The sequence below is a fragment of the Leiobunum rupestre genome, chromosome 1, assembly GCF_980474605.1.
Source record: "Leiobunum rupestre chromosome 1, qqLeiRupe1.1.hap1, whole genome shotgun sequence".
Classification (NCBI taxonomy): Eukaryota; Metazoa; Arthropoda; class Arachnida; order Opiliones; family Sclerosomatidae; genus Leiobunum; species Leiobunum rupestre.
The window spans coordinates 56,344,811-56,364,062 of NC_143384.1; the positions used below are offsets into that span (position 1 = coordinate 56,344,811).

The 19,252-nt window shown below is 39.3% G+C and overlaps 1 protein-coding gene across 1 annotated transcript; it reads left to right on the forward strand.

Moving 5' to 3' along the window:
* Window positions 1–13,772: 13,772 nt before the first annotated feature.
* On the forward strand, window positions 13,773–15,034 carry LOC149963322 (uncharacterized). The gene is made up of 3 exons (XM_090166043.1): window positions 13,773–13,911; window positions 14,107–14,384; window positions 14,803–15,034. Exons 1-3 carry the CDS (start codon window positions 13,909–13,911, stop codon window positions 15,032–15,034), a joined length of 513 nt encoding a protein of 170 aa, XP_090022169.1. The 5' UTR covers window positions 13,773–13,908.
* The last annotated feature ends 4,218 nt before the right edge of the window (window positions 15,035–19,252 follow it).

Genomic DNA, 19,252 nt, shown 5'->3' on the forward strand with positions numbered 1-19,252 from the left:
CGCGATAGGGGAAGTTGTCGATTGCCAAGGGAGGACGGTCAAATGGAGAAAGGCCAGAGGCCCAGGGATCACTTTTTGTTTGAAAGTGATAGGTCATCTCGCGATAGGGGAAGTTGTCGATTGCCAAGGGAGGACGGTCAAATGGAGAAAGGCCAGAGGCCCAGGGATCACTTTTTGTTTGAAAGTGATAGGTCATCTCGCGATAGGGGAAGTTGTCGATTGCCAAGGGAGGACGGTCAAAGGGAGAATGGCCAGAGGCCCAGGGATCACTTTTTGTTTGAAAGTGATAGGTCATCTCGCGATAGGGGAAGTTGTCGATTGCCAAGGGAGGACGGTCAAATGGAGAAAGGCCAGAGGCCCATGGATCACTTTTTGTTTGAAAGTGATAGGTCATCTCGCGATAGGGGAATTTGTCGATTGCCAAGGGAGGACGGTCAAAGGGAGTATGGCCAGAGGCCCAGGGATCACTTTTTGTTTGAAAGTGATAGGTCATCTCGCGATAGGGGAAGTTGTCGATTGCCAAGGGAGGACGGTCAAATGGAGAAAGGCCAGAGGCCCAGGGATCACTTTTTGTTTGAAAGTGATAGGTCATCTCGCGATAGGGGAAGTTGTCGATTGCCAAGGGAAGACGGTCAAAGGGAGAATGGCCAGAGGCCCAGGGATCACTTTTTGTTTGAAAGTGATAGGTCATCTCGCGATAGGGGAAGTTGTCGATTGCCAAGGGAGGACGGTCAAATGGAGAAAGGCCAGAGGCCCAGGGATCACTTTTTGTTTGAAAGTGATAGGTCATCTCGCGATAGGGGAAGTTGTCGATTGCCAAGGGAGGACGGTCAAAGGGAGAATGGCCAGAGGCCCAGGGATCACTTTTTGTTTGAAAGTGATAGGTCATCTCGCGATAGGGGAAGTTGTCGATTGCCAAGGGAGGACGGTCAAATGGAGAAAGGCCAGAGGCCCAGGGATCACTTTTTGTTTGAAAGTGATAGGTCATCTCGCGATAGGGGAAGTTGTCGATTGCCAAGGGAGGACGGTCAAATGGAGAAAGGCCAGAGGCCCAGGGATCACTTTTTGTTTGAAAGTGATAGGTCATCTCGCGATAGGGGAAGTTGTCGATTGCCAAGGGAGGACGGTCAAAGGGAGAATGGCCAGAGGCCCAGGGATCACTTTTTGTTTGAAAGTGATAGGTCATCTCGCGATAGGGGAAGTTGTCGATTGCCAAGGGAGGACGGTCAAATGGAGAAAGGCCAGAGGCCCAGGGATCACTTTTTGTTTGAAAGTGATAGGTCATCTCGCGATAGGGGAAGTTGTCGATTGCCAAGGGAGGACGGTCAAAGGGAGAATGGCCAGAGGCCCAGGGATCACTTTTTGTTTGAAAGTGATAGGTCATCTCGCGATAGGGGAAGTTGTCGATTGCCAAGGGAGGACGGTCAAATGGAGAAAGGCCAGAGGCCCAGGGATCACTTTTTGTTTGAAAGTGATAGGTCATCTCGCGATAGGGGAAGTTGTCGATTGCCAAGGGAGGACGGTCAAAGGGAGAATGGCCAGAGGCCCAGAGATCACTTTTTGTTTGAAAGTGATAGGTCATCTCGTTATAGGGGAAGTTGTCGATTGCCAAGGGAGGACGGTCAAATGGAGAAAGGCCAGAGGCCCAGGGATCACTTTTTGTTTGAAAGTGATAGGTCATCTCGCGATAGGGGAAGTTGTCGATTGCCAAGGGAGGACGGTCAAATGGAGAAAGGCCAGAGGCCCAGGGATCACTTTTTGTTTGAAAGTGATAGGTCCTGTTATCCGGGGGTGTAGAGGGATCACTTTTTGTTTGAAAGTGATAGGTCATCTCGCGATAGGGGAAGTTGTCGATTGCCAAGGGAGGACGGTCAAAGGGAGAATGGCCAGAGGCCCAGGGATCACTTTTTGTTTGAAAGTGATAGGTCATCTCGCGATAGGGGAAGTTGTCGATTGCCAAGGGAGGACGGTCAAATGGAGAAAGGCCAGAGGCCCAGGGATCACTTTTTGTTTGAAAGTGATAGGTCCTGTTATCCGGGGGTGTAGAGGGATCACTTTTTGTTTGAAAGTGATAGGTCATCTCGCGATAGGGGAAGTTGTCGATTGCCAAGGGAGGACGGTCAAAGGGAGAAAGGCCAGAGGCCCAGGGATCACTTTTTGTTTGAAAGTGATAGGTCCTGTTATCCGGGGGTGTAGAGGGATCACTTTTTGTTTGAAAGTGATAGGTCATCTCGCGATAGGGGAAGTTGTCAATTGCCAAGGGAGGACGGTCAAATGGAGAAAGGCCAGAGGCCCAGGGATCACTTTTTGTTTGAAAGTGATAGGTCATCTCGCGATAGGGGAAGTAGTCGATTGCCAAGGGAGGACGGTCAAAGGGAGAATGGCCAGAGGCCCAGGGATCACTTTTTGTTTGAAAGTGATAGGTCATCTCGCGATAGGGGAAGTTGTCGATTGCCAAGGGAGGACGGTCAAATGGAGAAAGGCCAGAGGCCCAGGGATCACTTTTTGTTTGAAAGTGATAGGTCATCTCGCGATAGGGGAAGTTGTCGATTGCCAAGGGAGGACGGTCAAAGGGAGAATGGCCAGAGGCCCAGGGATCACTTTTTGTTTGAAAGTGATAGGTCATCTCGCGATAGGGGAAGTTGTCGATTGCCAAGGGAGGACGGTCAAATGGAGAAAGGCCAGAGGCCCAGGGATCACTTTTTGTTTGAAAGTGATAGGTCCTGTTATCCGGGGGTGTAGAGGGATCACTTTTTGTTTGAAAGTGATAGGTCCTGTTATAAGGGGGTGTAGAGGGATCACTTTTTGTTTGAAAGTGATAGGTCCTGTTATCCGGGGGTGTAGAGGGATCACTTTTTGTTTGAAAGTGATAGGTCCTGTTATCCGGGGGTGTAGAGGGATCACTTTTTGTTTGAAAGTGATAGGTCCTGTTATCCGGGGGTGTAGAGGGATCACTTTTTGTTTGAAAGTGATAGGTCATCTCGCGATAGGGGAAGTTGTCGATTGCCAAGGGAGGACGGTCAAATGGAGAAAGGCCAGAGGCCCAGGGATCACTTTTTGTTTGAAAGTGATAGGTCCTGTTATCCGGGGGTGTAGAGGGATCACTTTTTGTTTGAAAGTGATAGGTCCTGTTATCCGGGGGTGTAGAGGGATCACTTTTTGTTTGAAAGTGATAGGTCCTGTTATCCGGGGGTGTAGAGGGATCACTTTTTGTTTGAAAGTGATAGGTCCTGTTATCCGGGGGTGTAGAGGGATCACTTTTTATTTGAAAGTGATAGGTCATCTCGCGATAGGGGAATTTGTCGATTGCCAAGGGAGGACGGTCAAATGGAGAAAGGCCAGAGGCCCAGGGATCACTTTTTGTTTGAAAGTGATAGGTCATCTCGCGATAGGGGAAGTTGTCGATTGCCAAGGGAGGACGGTCAAATGGAGAAAGTCCAGAGGCCCAGGGATCACTTTTTGTTTGAAAGTGATAGGTCATCTCGCGATAGGGGAAGTTGTCGATTGCCCAGGGAGGACGGTCAAAGGGAGAATGGCCAGAGGCCCAGGGATCACTTTTTGTTTGAAAGTGATAGGTCATCTCGCGATATTGGAAGTTGTCGATTGCCAAGGGAGGACGGTCAAATGGAGAAAGGCCAGAGGCCCAGGGATCACTTTTTGTTTGAAAGTGATAGGTCCTGTTATCCGGGGGTGTAGAGGGATCACTTTTTGTTTGAAAGTGATAGGTCCTGTTATCCGGGGGTGTAGAGGGATCACTTTTTGTTTGAAAGTGATAGGTCCTGTTATCCGGGGGTGTAGAGGGATCACTTTTTGTTTGAAAGTGATAGGTCCTGTTATCCGGGGGTGTAGAGGGATCACTTTTTGTTTGAAAGTGATAGGTCCTGTTATCCGGGGGTGTAGAGGGATCACTTTTTGTTTGAAAGTGATAGGTCATCTCGCGATAGGGGAAGTTGTCGATTGCCAAGGGAGGACGGTCAAATGGAGAAAGGCCAGAGGCCCAGGGATCACTTTTTGTTTGAAAGTGATAGGTCCTGTTATCCGGGGGTGTAGAGGGATCACTTTTTGTTTGAAAGTGATAGGTCCTGTTATCCGGGGGTGTAGAGGGATCACTTTTTGTTTGAAAGTGATAGGTCCTGTTATCCGGGGGTGTAGAGGGATCACTTTTTGTTTGAAAGTGATAGGTCCTGTTATCCGGGGGTGTAGAGGGATCACTTTTTGTTTGAAAGTGATAGGTCATCTCGCGATAGGGGAAGTTGTCGATTGCCAAGGGAGGACGGTCAAATGGAGAAAGGCCAGAGGCCCAGGGATCACTTTTTGTTTGAAAGTGATAGGTCATCTCGCGATAGGGGAAGTTGTCGATTGCCAAGGGAGGACGGTCAAAGGGAGAATGGCCAGAGGCCCAGGGATCACTTTTTGTTTGAAAGTGATAGGTCATCTCGCGATAGGGGAAGTTGTCGATTGCCAAGGGAGGACGGTCAAATGGAGAAAGGCCAGAGGCCCAGGGATCACTTTTTGTTTGAAAGTGATAGGTCATCTCGCGATAGGGGAAGTTGTCGATTGCCAAGGGAGGACGGTCAAAGGGAGAATGGCCAGAGGCCCAGGGATCACTTTTTGTTTGAAAGTGATAGGTCATCTCGCGATAGGGGAAGTTGTCGATTGCCAAGGGAGGACGGTCAAATGGAGAAAGGCCAGAGGCCCAGGGATCACTTTTTGTTTGAAAGTGATAGGTCATCTCGCGATAGGGGAAGTTGTCGATTGCCAAGGGAGGACGGTCAAATGGAGAAAGGCCAGAGGCCCAGGGATCACTTTTTGTTTGAAAGTGATAGGTCCTGTTATCCGGGGGTGTAGAGGGATCACTTTTTGTTTGAAAGTGATAGGTCATCTCGCGATAGGGGAAGTTGTCGATTGCCAAGGGAGGACGGTCAAAGGGAGAATGGCCAGAGGCCCAGGGATCACTTTTTGTTTGAAAGTGATAGGTCATCTCGCGATAGGGGAAGTTGTCGATTGCCAAGGGAGGACGGTCAAATGGAGAAAGGCCAGAGGCCCAGGGATCACTTTTTGTTTGAAAGTGATAGGTCCTGTTATCCGGGGGTGTAGAGGGATCACTTTTTGTTTGAAAGTGATAGGTCATCTCGCGATAGGGGAAGTTGTCGATTGCCAAGGGAGGACGGTCAAATGGAGAAAGGCCAGAGGCCCAGGGATCACTTTTTGTTTGAAAGTGATAGGTCCTGTTATCCGGGGGTGTAGAGGGATCACTTTTTTTGTGAAAGTGATAGGTCATCTCGCGATAGGGGAAGTTGTCGATTGCCAAGGGAGGACGGTCAAATGGAGAAAGGCCAGAGGCCCAGGGATCACTTTTTGTTTGAAAGTGATAGGTCCTGTTATCCGGGGGTGTAGAGGGATCACTTTTTGTTTGAAAGTGATAGGTCATCTCGCGATAGGGGAAGTTGTCGATTGCCAAGGGAGGACGGTCAAATGGAGAAAGGCCAGAGGCCCAGGGATCACTTTTTGTTTGAAAGTGATAGGTCCTGTTATCCGGGGGTGTAGAGGGATCACTTTTTGTTTGAAAGTGATAGGTCATCTCGCGATAGGGGAAGTTGTCGATTGCCAAGGGAGGACGGTCAAATGGAGAAAGGCCAGAGGCCCAGGGATCACTTTTTGTTTGAAAGTGATAGGTCCTGTTATCCGGGGGTGTAGAGGGATCACTTTTTGTTTGAAAGTGATAGGTCATCTCGCGATAGGGGAAGTTGTCGATTGCCAAGGGAGGACGGTCAAAGGGAGAATGGCCAGAGACCCAGGGATCACTTTTTGTTTGAAAGTGATAGGTCATCTCGCGATAGGGGAAGTTGTCGATTGCCAAGGGAGGACGGTCAAATGGAGAAAGGCTAGAGGCCCAGGGATCACTTTTTGTTTGAAAGTGATAGGTCCTGTTATCCGGGGGTGTAGAGGGATCACTTTTTGTTTGAAAGTGATAGGTCATCTCGCGATAGGGGAAGTTGTCGATTGCCAAGGGAGGACGGTCAAATGGAGAAAGGCCAGAGGCCCAGGGATCACTTTTTGTTTGAAAGTGATAGGTCCTGTTATCCGGGGGTGTAGAGGGATCACTTTTTGTTTGAAAGTGATAGGTCATCTCGCGATAGGGGAAGTTGTCGATTGCCAAGGGAGGACGGTCAAATGGAGAAAGGCCAGAGGCCCAGGGATCACTTTTTGTTTGAAAGTGATAGGTCCTGTTATCCGGGGGTGTAGAGGGATCACTTTTTGTTTGAAAGTGATAGGTCATCTCGCGATAGGGGAAGTTGTCGATTGCCAAGGGAGGACGGTCAAATGGAGAAAGGCCAGAGGCCCAGGGATCACTTTTTGTTTGAAAGTGATAGGTCCTGTTATCCGGGGGTGTAGAGGGATCACTTTTTGTTTGAAAGTGATAGGTCATCTCGCGATAGGGGAAGTTGTCGATTGCCAAGGGAGGACGGTCAAAGGGAGAATGGCCAGAGGCCCAGGGATCACTTTTTGTTTGAAAGTGATAGGTCCTGTTATCCGGGGGTGTAGAGGGATCACTTTTTGTTTGAAAGTGATATGTCCTGTTATCCGGGGGTGTAGTTCTTATGTGGATAGTGATTGATTTACATCTCTATAGACAATGTCTACGAGCCAATCCTGTGTTGAGGGAGGTAGATAGAAATTTGTGGAACCTGATTTTTGGGCAACCGTTGTCTTCTGGAGATTTACCTAATCCTGGAGGGGATGGTAGTCCGTCCTTGCTAACATTGGAACTGGAATTCATGGACCGATCAATGGGTTAGAATCCTCTTAGGTATTATCTTTGACTGGGGTACCGGATGGTGATGAAGTTGCGTCTTGGGTCAACATGGGAGTGTGATTCGTTGGCTGATCTTTTGCCAGATTTAAGTTGATTTGGTACCGGAGTTGTCCAATTGGGCACCACGGGTGGATTTTAATAGTCATAACCCATTTCTTCCTTCCTCGCCTCATGATGGACCTGTGCATCCAGGGCCTCAGAGTCTTTTCGTCAATCCTTTTTCTCACTTGTGAACACCTGGGTTTAACCCGGTTTCGCCTTTGTCTCCGGTGGGTTTGGAGGCTGGTATTCATCGAGGTTCTGGGGTTACCTTGTCTTTGGAAAATCCTCGGGTATTTCTGGGAGTTATAGAAGATTTTATCCTGGTATTAGTCATGAGGCTGTGGTGCATCTTTTGCCGCAATCATTGCGGGGTGAGGCTGGCTTGTAGTTCCGCAGCTTTAAAATACAATTTTATGGGGGTTATAACCTTGGATGGCTTTTTCCGTGAGTTTTGGGATCGGTTTCTTAAAGTGTTCCGAGGGTTAATTTGTGTAGAGCGGCTCAGTTGGTGGAGGAAAGTATTCCTGATTGTCGTCGACAGGCAGTTGCTTTGAATTCCCTGTTGGAGAGACCATTAGTTCCAGTTTTTAAGTTAATTGCTATTCAGGATATACCAAATAATTCAAGTCTGTTTCTCCCGGGTGCCTTGTAATTCTGTTAAGTTCATTGACGCGGTAGAACGGAATTTGGTGCTGGAGACCTTCGAGGGTGCGAAACCTTTGGATGATCCGTCGCAATCCCATTCAACTCGATCATGACATCGGTGTCAGTCGCGGGACCATTCCTAAATAAGTGGCTTTGGAAAATTATTCGTGAAGCCTTTGTTGGGGTCGGGGAGCTCTTCAGTACTGACTCTTGTAATGTTACGTTAAATTCGGTTACCTGTGTTGGTCGGTTACTGATATTTAATGTGTGGGTGTCCATCGTAGAATGTCCACCGTTTTTAGATCCTGGGGCGGAAGTTTGTGTGATTTTGAAGTCTTTTTTGGCCGAATTTTGAGTATAACAGTTTTTGTCCGTAGGGTTCATCCACTTTCCCCGACAGTAGGGGCAATTGCTTCTTGCCTGGGGTATGGCATTCTGTATGTGGAGTTTTCCCAGGACATTGGGTCTTTTTCGCTTACCTTTTGGTTAGAAGAGGGCCGGTGTTTCGCATTGTACTGGGGTTACACTTCGTTGACATGATGGCTGTACGCAAATATTACGTAAAGAATATATCGTAGAGTATAGAAATAAGTAAAATTAAGGAAAACTCATGCCGATTTAAAAATATATATAATATAATCTAATTACGAATGGCAATTCTTAACGAACTTTAACCTCGATGACATTATGTCAGCTGTAGAACTGTGTTTAAATGGTACATTCTTCAAATTCGATGGTGAAGTCTATAAACAAATTAAAGGCCTTCCTATGGGTGGTCCACTATCCCCATTATTAGCAAATATGTACATGCTACATTTTGAAACTATTGTGCTTAATGACCACTAATAATCTTTTATGTTGGTATAGGTTTGGTCATGATGTCCTCTCCTCCTTATTGGATACCCCCTTTAAACATGTGAAATATTCTTAATTCTTACGACCCCCATATTCAATTCACTTTTGAAGAAGAACGTGAAAATTCAATTAGTTTTTTAGAAATCAAAATTCTTAATTAAAATAATTTATTAAAAACTCGCTTATTTCAGAAATCTACCCACGCTTGTAAATTTCTTCATTTTCGTTCGTTCCAACCCTATAAAATTAAAGAGAATTTAGCTAATAACATGCACAAACAAATAAACAGGTATAATTTTAAGAACAATGAGGACAAGGACATCATTGATAAACAACTGAAAGACAGTGGTTATCCTAATAGTATAATTAAACAATCCATATGAAGTCCTATCTTCATACATGAAAACCTCTAAACAAAAATGTTAACCCTGTATACTTAAAACTTCCTTATCTATATACAAACGTAAAATAGCAAAAAAAAAAAATTATTAACGAAATTTGGTAAACTTAACGTCGATAAAGAAGGTGAACTTTCACCTAAAGTATCTGGAATATAAATAATCTTCCAAACCCTTTCGTTTCTCCGACTTAATCTTGACTTTCTCCTCCCCTTTAGTTTTTTGGTTAACGTGTTTTTTTTATCATACCTCCCTATTTATATTTACCCAACCAGTTCATTGTGAAAACGTGACGCGATAATCTCTTAATTTGTTTATAAATAGGCAATATGTTGTGTTAAACCTTACACTTGACAAATAATCTTATGAGATTCGAAACGTTTCGTCGGTGCCTTTGTAACATCACGGCTACAATATATTTTAATTAAAACTATTCTTAAATCGTCCGTAATTTTAATTATTTCTATACTCTATTATTTCACCATGACAAAAATCAGTCTTTCAATAAGCATATATTTTATTGTCAGAATAACCTTTGCATTTTATTGGGAGCAGTCTAAGCGTTAAGGAGCCGGGGTGAATACGGCCGTGGGGGATCTCGGGGAGTTAGTTCTGGACCAGTTGGGTTAGGAGTTTTCTTCACGTATTTCCTTGGAAGCGGGTCGTACGAAAGTGACCTTTGTCACCGAATAAGGCTTAAACTTGGGACTGTCCCTTCTCAGAGACAACCGTTTCCCCGTAGTCCGCACGATAGTGATATAATTGATAAGGAGGTCACGGAATTGCTCAATCAGGGGGTCATTCGGCCTCCAATAAGTCTGTTGGTAAAGGGTAATAAAAATGAGGAGGTACGTCCCTGTAGAGATTTCATTACGGTTAACAAGGTAACCACCGCTGATTCGTTTCCTATTTCCTGGATCGATGAGGTTTTAGATCGGGTGGGTAAGACTAAATTTATCACTCGGCTGGACCTTAAAAATCTGGGTTTTGGCATGTAGAGATGGTTCCTGAGGATATTGATAAAACCGGCTTCGTTACTAGGAAACTTAAATTTTAAAATCTGTTGATGCCTTTTGGGTTAACTGGGGCTCCAGCCACGTTTCCGCGTCTGATGAATAGCATCCTGTGGTACGCTCGGCGGCCCCGGGCGAAATGCATGGGCGAAACTGTGTGTAGCATCCCTCCAGTATATACATCCATATGGTAAATTTTTAGAGGCCCTGGGCGACCGCCCGGCTTACCCCCCCCCCCCCCTAAGCATGGCCCTGCCGGGAGCTTGGATAATCAATCAATCAATCAATTGATTAAAATCGATTTCTTCAATTCGTGACTTGTGTCCCTTACAAAAAAAGCATTAAAGACAACGAGGTATAGGTCGAGATAATGTGATAAATTAGTAACAAGTGTAGAGGTAAAATTAATGTGGCAAATGGTTTTTCTTTTTCTTTTTTGTAGTTAACAAAATTTATTATTTTAATCCAAACAGTGTAAAAAACTCTAGGTAGAGCCATTACTCACAAATATTTTTTAATTATATTTTTAGAAGTATTTAGGCTTTTTATATTCTGGACACTACAATCAATAGAATTGTAGAGCTAAGCTCCATAATAAAAAATAGATGTTAATTTTTTAGATGTTTTACTTAAGGGAATAACTAAACAAGTATTACGTCGAGTTTTCGAGCAAACAGTGTTCTTATAAAAGTTTTAAAATTGACGTAGCTCTTTCATGACATCTCCTTTTGTGTCCATGTTTATTTGCTGTTCCTCCGCGTTGACTGAATCAAACTAAGAGCTGGATCGAGTTTTTCCCATGTCTTTCCCCAAAGCGAAACTTGCAAAAACCTCAGCGAAGGCCTATACATAGTTTAAGAAGAATGGATTTGATACCGAAACTATTAAAGGGGGGAGAGAGCTTGACTAGAAAATGTTGGCAGCCAGTCAGTTTGGGTTCTGCCAGCGAATATAAACTGTCAAATTTTAAACAATTCGTTTTTGCCACCTAAAATTATAGAAGAAGCTCAAATACTCTATTCAACAATATGTATTGGACATTTAAGTACACACAATCTCCCTGATGTAATAAATATACAAATTAAAGTTAAAGGACATGACACTTCTTCTATGGGATTTGGCTTTCGACAGATTTTTTTCAAATTGAAACATGTTGTTGAGCTTGATCAAAGGAGCAAAATTGTCCATTGCCGTTTTTCTCTAGCTCCTATAGTTTGTCCAATATCAGCGGTCAAAAGTGGACGAAACTTAGTATAGTCTATTTGTTAAAAGAATTCACGGCCCATCGGTTAGCGTTCTACGTTCGCTCGTCGCTAGTCCAGGCTCACTATCAATAGAGTTTTCTTGCCAAGATTCGGGATGCTCCCCAAAACAGAGCGTCGGATTTGGTTTCGTTCTGATGATCTGATCACGCGATGAACGAACTCAGTAAATAAATAGTTAAATATTGAGTTTAAACTGTCGTGTGACCGTGACTTTAACCGACTATGAGACTATAATCGATAAATAAGTGTTTGATCGGTTATGGTGTGACTGTTTCTTTCCTATCAGCGAGTGTTGAATGTGGGATTTAAAGAAACGGTTAGTCAAATATATTCTGATTTCTTAAGTATTTCTTTTATGTATGTTTTATTTTATTATAGCTCATAAAATATTGAATAATTAATAATTCCACGTACGAAAATTAATCGAATAATTATTCGTTAGAAAAGAAATAATGAATAATGAAGTAGAAGTGTAAAAATCTTGGCAAGAAAACTCTATTGATAGTGAGCCCGGACTAGCGACGCGCGAACGTAGAAAGCTAACCGATGGGCCGTGAATCCTTTCAACAAATTAACTATTCTAAGTTTTGTCCACTTTTGACCAGTGATACTGGACAAACTATAGTAGCTAGAGAAATATGGCAATGGACAATTTCACTCCTGAGATCAAGCTTAACAACATGTTTCAATTCGAAAAAAATATGTCGAAAGCCAAATCCCATAGAAGAAGTGCGATGTCCTTTAAGAACATTTTTAATCAACTCTTACATATTGTTAATAAGCGTAGTTAAATAACCCAAGAGGAATTTGATCGAAAATGAGTGTTTTTCTCAACCGCTCTATATATTAAAACCTTATCTTAATCACCTTGTCGTTTGGCATAACTAACGCACTAAGCAAAAACAACCAAAGAGTAATTTTACCTCAAATAAAAATCCTTAACAACACTTTAAAAATCCCCTTCTCTATTGTTATAAACAATATTTGAATCACCCTGTCCATAAAGAAAATCGGTCGAAAGCCCAAGTTGGGCAAATGGGCCATTTGTAGGTTCGAGATCATGGACGATTTCTGTAATTTCGTAAGTAAAAAAATGTGTGATTATAACGTCGTATTTAAAAACTTTACGTTATTTTCGATTCAAATTTTAAATATTTGGGTTTACTTAAATGGGTATGAAATTTTAAACAAAAAGTACTAGGTGATTCACCAGAAATGACCAGAATGTAAAAAATCTAAAATAGTAGTAAGTTTTCATTATTTCATAGTAAGTTCGATTAATCCTAAAAGTATTTAATATTTTTACGCCTCACGGAAATAAAATAATTTATTTTTAACCGATTTGAGAAAAACGTTTAAAATTTAAACCGGGATCAATTAACTTCCTCATCCAAAAAGTGACAAATTTTGATTTTATAAATTAGTCAAGAGTGTATTAAAAAATGTACAATTCAAACAGTTATCGAATTTCATTTTGGTGGTAATTAAAAGTTGATCACTCTAAAATAACTTAATTTTGACAAAATACGATTTTATTACTTTTTTTTATACAGTTTCACCTTTTAGTTTGAATTCGAGGAGGTCTTATTATAAAAATAATTATAATAATCAGATAGGCTGATACCCAAAGAACCACCTTAGGCCCAAGGTATATATTTCGATAAAAAAATTGAGATTTGGAAGTTTTGATCTAAATTATGGCATATGTAGGTATAATTTTGAAGAAATTATGTTTAATTCAGAGAAAACGGCATGGTATTAGAAGATAAAACTTATTTTATACAAGACGTTTCGAGCCGAGGCTCTTCTTCAGTCGTTCGTTAGTTTTAATTTGATTTAAAATTTTAAATCAAATTAAAACTAACGAACGACTGAAGAAGAGCCTCGGCTCGAAACGTCTTGTATAAAATAAGTTTTATCTTCTAATACCATGCCGTTTTCTCTGAATTAAACATAATTTCTACTAATATTCACCATGGTAAATAATAAGTTTAATATATATAATTTTGAAATTACTATATTCATCGTTAGCGAATATGTAATGATATGCAAGTTTCTAAGAGTGAAAAAATTAAATTTTCTTAAAAAGATAATTTAATTATCTTGATTATAATCAAAAGCTGATAAAATATGATTAAATTGTGTATAATTAATATTAATTTACTTTGCTAATTTTGAACACGAATATTGGATCAAAAATATTAGTTCCTTTCTGGATATGAGTTTATCCAATCTGGGTTTATACTACTAGATCCCCAAATATTGGATGCTAGATAAAATCTCAATCAAATATCCAAAATTTTATCAAAGTGGTATACGAAAAATATGTGTATATTGCTAGGAAAATTTTAACGAGGCTTCTATAATTCCTATAAATATGTGTTTTATTTCAGGTATGGTGTGCCTTGTTTGTTATGTTTCTTCTAACTTCATCTGTCTGGTATTTTCTGGATAACGTCTATTCCGAAATGGCTACAAATAGTAAAATATCGAAATTTTCTTTAGAAATGTATTTCAAAAAGCTGCTTTCATGTTTCGCAATGTTACTAGGACAAGGTTGATTTATTTGTTTATTGTTACAATCTTACAATTGTTAGCTGATAAAATTATTTCAGCTAGCATTTTCTGGAATAATGCATTGCAATAATTTCCTTTTTTTAGGTTATGAAAAGCCAGCTTTTGGAAACCTAAAATATATAGAAATTTCGTGGACCATAGCATGTTTCATATTGGCTCAGGCCTTCTGTGGCTTGATTCTTTCAAGATTAACTTTACCACCTGAACTAAGATATATTGAAACACTTGAAGATATTCTGAGGTATCCGAAAATCCCAGTCCTAGTTCCGTTGCATTCGCCACTACATGAAAATTTTATGGTTGGTTCTCATTTAAAATTAAACAGAATTAAGGAACCAGAATAATCATTATGAAAATTTTTAATTTTTTGAACTTCATCAAAACGGAACAAGCTTCAGAAATTCAGCCGAATAGCATACTTGATTAATTCCGTTCATTATCTTCTGCTATATAACCATGATTTACAATAAAACTTAAATAAACGTATTTTTCAGAATTCGAAAGTAAATGTTGTTAAAAGCATTAGGAAACAATTATTTCCAAAACACTTGAATGATGAAGATTTCCATCAGATTATCTTTGATACAGCAAACGGTAAACACATCATCATACTTCCGAGGCATTCCGTATTGGAAGGAATGCTATTTATGAACCTTTGCAGTTTATTCGGAACCCAAATTCATCTCCCTAAGAAACCAATATTCACTAACTACGTTGCTTTTCCAATGGCTAAAGGTATTCGTGTACAATTTGGAAAGACTTTCAGAAAAACGTAAGTCGAATTTTACATAGTTGTCTAGGGCTTTTATCGAAAGAAAATAATAAAATATCTAAAAAGCGAGCTTCATCATAGATTATTTTATTGGTATTTATCCTTCGAAGAATGCATGTGAATCAAACGCTAAAAGCCTATGACAAAACGAAGAATGTCGATATTTTAGTTTTCTTTTTGCATTTCAACGCGTTTCTAATTGACTCGATCTTAAAATAATAAAATTAATTATTTAAAGCTGATATTTATTCAGTTCTTATAACAAACTCTGCATTAAATAAATTTTGGTTCGCTAAACTTTTTAGTTAAACTCGGTTTTATATAATAAATATAAATATTAAATATTACATGTTACATGTTAAATAAATAATAAATACAGATCCTTTTACTTATGGTAATGTTTTCCGTTTCGAAATAGCACACAATCTCTGTTTGAATCTGGATCCATTTTTTATTCCCACTTTTTCATGAGATGGCAAGCAACAATGTATCTCGACAAGTTCAGTAAACCTCCGCACGACGTAATAAAACTAAATTTACGAAACTTTCAAGTTGAGTTTTATACGTTGATCTTGCTCTTATCTTTGGCTTTAACTGTTTCAATTGGAGAACTGTTTTTGTCTCACTTGCGTTCCATTTTTAAATTATAAAGTAACCATATTAATTTTGAAGCTTTTTCAATGAGCCATAATATAACCAGAAATACATGAACCGAAATTATCAGCGACTGCTTTTTTATTCTGAGGCGTTTTCCCACAGCGCTAGGGGAGGGTGACAAGGAAGCATTCAAATAATTCAACCCAACCGCGGCCAAGGTATATTTTTGAGTGCATGCCGGGTAGAGTATTATGCCATCTAGTGAGTGAAAAATGAAATAGTTCCAGTTGAACGAAGGTCAAATTATCGAACGTATTATGGTCAAAGGCTTAACAGTCTTAGTTTGTGATGTTGTAAATTCTTTTGAATTTATATTACTTTTAATCAAATTACAAACCACCGATTTATCCTTCACTTTAGGCTTGTTAATTAGAAACATATTGCACTGGGTAAAAGCCTCCTTAATTGACATTTTGACGTTTTAATTTGAACTAAATTGATATCTGATATAATGGTAGCTGTAATTCTTTACACTGACTGAAAAAGGTACTTTTTAAGTATTTTTTTAGTCCGTGTTTTTTTAAAGTTTCTCACGGCGGCCACCAGGGTGAGTATTCAAATCTGTACCACGGACCCGTAGAGGATTGCATTCCGCGGAGGGGGGGACTACAACCGAGTAAAGAGAGGGGGAGACGGGGAAAACGCCTTTAGTATAAGCGGGATAGGTCGCTGATAATTTCGGTTCATGTATTTCTGATATAACTTAATGCAAGATTGGTAAAATATTAAATTCACATTTTTTAGCTCGTTTATTTTTTCAACTTATAAAGGTCTTATTAAATAATAGAATGTTAAAGTTGGCAGGAATATTTAACTCAAGTCGTCCGCTTATGTTTGTTGTTTCAAGATTTTTCATTTCTAGTTTTTGTATGTGTATCGAAGTGTTACCAAAGTTCGTTTGAGATAAAGAAAAGATTTATCCATCGCACACATTATATTTAATATAATTTTCACATTTGTTTTAATCAAACCAATAACCTGAAAACTGTAATAAAAGCACTTGTTGTTATTGATTTTTTTAAATGTTGATCGCTTTTGATTTTTAAACCTGACAAATAAAATAAATACATTTTTTATAACATACGAGGAATAAATGATAGGGCTTAGGATTAAAACCAAATTTTGACTCCTCATATTTAAAAAATTTAAAATTAAGTATTTTTATTTAATGGTATGGTAAACCATAATCTTCGTTTATATCTTTCATTGCAACAGGCTTTATGACAGCTATACAGGGAAAGGGTATAGAGAGCTAAGCATGTTAAAATTACCCTCTCCTCAAATCTCTTGGTTTTAGTGTCATTTAGTTTCCTATCGAGTATGAGTAATTTTTGGAAATTTTTGTTTTCCAATCTCATCAACAGGGGGCGCTATCTAAAAAAAAGGTATTAATTTATTTTTGTAATTTATCAAGGTGACCGATAAATCGAAAATTAATTCGCATAATTATATGTTTGTTTTACAATTTTTGGGTGAAAATTATAGTTTTTATATGTTTTTTAAAATTTACTATTTTTAAAAAAACACCAACAAAAAAATGTTTTTGTCACACTTTCATCGTTCTTTTGAAACCGACTATATATTTTTTTTTAATATGGGGTCAACCCTAAAACAAAAATATATAAATTTTTAAATTTAAAATTTTGTTTGCCCAAAGGGATGTCCAATAACTGTATAACCTTCTTCTTTGTCCTGGAATATTTTATACACAATACGTTTAGCAGGAACCAAATAAAACTGGAATTTTTTTAAAATCATTTGTTCTTTTTAAAGAATCAGTTATTTTTAAATTTTTAAGTAAGACTCCACCAATTAAATAAAAAACAATTATCACATTCTTATCACTCTTTTGAAAGTCAAAAACATTTTTCGTTTTAAAGTACGGAGTCAACCTTAAAAAAATTAAGTAATGGGTTTTTTAAATTACAATTTTCTACCAAAATGTCGGTAAATAATTTTGCAATGCATTGTTACAACCTTGAATTTGTATGGAAATAAATATTCAGTAGACTAACCACGCATTAGTAAAAATGTAATAAAGCCCAGATTTTAAATGATTAATTTTGGCGTCGTCGTGTATCATGGTTTAGATAGAGAAAGTAAAGTCTATTGACGAGTTTGTATTTTACGACAGTTAGTGCTGCGTCATTGCTTCTAAACCAGCGATACGGGAACGATTAGGGACTGAAACTTTCGTAAAGCGTTAATACACTAAAATTGGTTGTTAATTTATTAATCGATGATTTAAATTTTAGTATATTTCACGTAGTTCAAACGATTATTTTAAAAACGATAAATAATAATCTAGGCTGTCGTTTAACAAAAGGTATTCGTCACGATGGCCAGTTTATATATTTTGCTATAAAGTAAGATACACGATGGCGAAATTGTAATTTCCTACAGCTTGGTGTGCTCTTTCGTATTTCAAGTATTCACTTTCATTCCCATTGTGTTGACAGACGATGTCAGAAGAACATAAAACTGATTATTTAATTAAATGGCAAACGCACACGGAATAACGCGAAATGTGCCATTTGTGACGTGTATTTCAACTAGGAGCAACAAACACAAGGAGAACGCAGCCAGCCTTTAAACACGCTAACGAAGGGTTGTGTACGAATTTCATTGGACGAGCGTCACGAGCCTTTACGCTGAACGTTTTATGGGCAGGGGGGAAGACAATTTCCGAATTTTCCCCTTTCGACGGCAGCAGGCGCTAAAGCGTCTAGCCAATAAAAAACTTACACAAGAAAATCCACGACTTTTGACGGGTTGCGTTCTCCTTGTGTGGGGTGTTGTGTTTGTTGCTCCTAGATTTCAAACATATTTCAAATAAACGGAGAAAAGTCATTCAAGATGACACAGAAGTAATGAAAGCTCGTGTTTTAAGTCATAACGCCTGCATAATTAAAGGCGATGAAATATGTAATTAATGCAGACTTTAAATGTATGAGGTTAACGTAAAACCCGGAGAAAGTGAAACAACTGAACCTATTGAAACTTCTGGACCGATTGAAAGTGAAGAACTACTAAACCTATCTCAGCATACAAACACTGCGACATTTACACCTTCAAGTCAAAATGACGATTCTTCTACAAATTATCCATCTGTTGTTTTCCTAGATACTGAAAGAATTGTTATATCTATATAATTTGTAGAAATTTTGTTTTGTTGCGTCATATCAACTCACAACTATTTTTTGGTAGGTTTAAATGTCGAGATAATTTAGTTCAAGTCCCTTATCTGCTAGATTACAAACTTTCATAAGACTTCGGTTATACATTCCATACGAAAACAGATGTTGCAAAGACCATTTACTAAAAAATCGCTATTATAATAACAAAATTGACGATCTCCGTGTTTATTGCACTTGGAGATTTCAATTTCTCCGATGAACGTCTTCTTGCATTTACTGAGCTATGTTGGGAGCAAATCAGACGTGGGCAAAATTTTGAGTACTTTAAATCGGTGAGTGCTCACGTCACGAAAACCTGATCGTTTTTTAAGCGAAGGAATTAAGGTAAAAAGCATATACTACCAATAAGCGCGCCTGCAAGTTCATGGTGAGCGAGAGGCATCTCAATCGTTCCGTCGTTGATCGCTCTCACTTTCGGCTCTCTCTCTCTCTATCTAAGGGAAGATTGGCCGTGTTCACTGAGAGTCGCGATTGTCTCTTCGATTTTTCAGCGGTGTTTATTGCATTAAACACCAGATTAACAAATTTCTGACTTTCAGAAAGTTACACTACTCTCCCAATGGAATTCAAAAAAGTTATTTTAGCTTGCCCAACTTGTCACTTTTTCAATTCGTATTTTTTCAGTGGAAAATATGTCTATTTTTTTCGCGCCAACGCTATTTGTACGTTTTCGGTGACGCTCTACCATTTTCTCATTGACAATTTTCTTATAGCACCTAGCGGTTAAAATTTAAATTTTCAAAAAACGTGAAAATATTTTTCGATTTAGATACAATTTTGGTAGAAAGTGTCCGCCGGCACATATAATGTACAGTATAAATTTCAACTTTCTAGAAAACATAGTTTTTGAAAAAAATCACTTTTTCGAGCAAAAAAAAACACCCTGTATTATCTTTATGATTTACACAAACTCCCTAAAAGAAGCAAGTGCCCGTTACATTTGTCTTTAACCGTTTAACTCCGAATGATAAATTATGCATCGATCGATAGGAAATCAAACTGCTTAAAAAACCT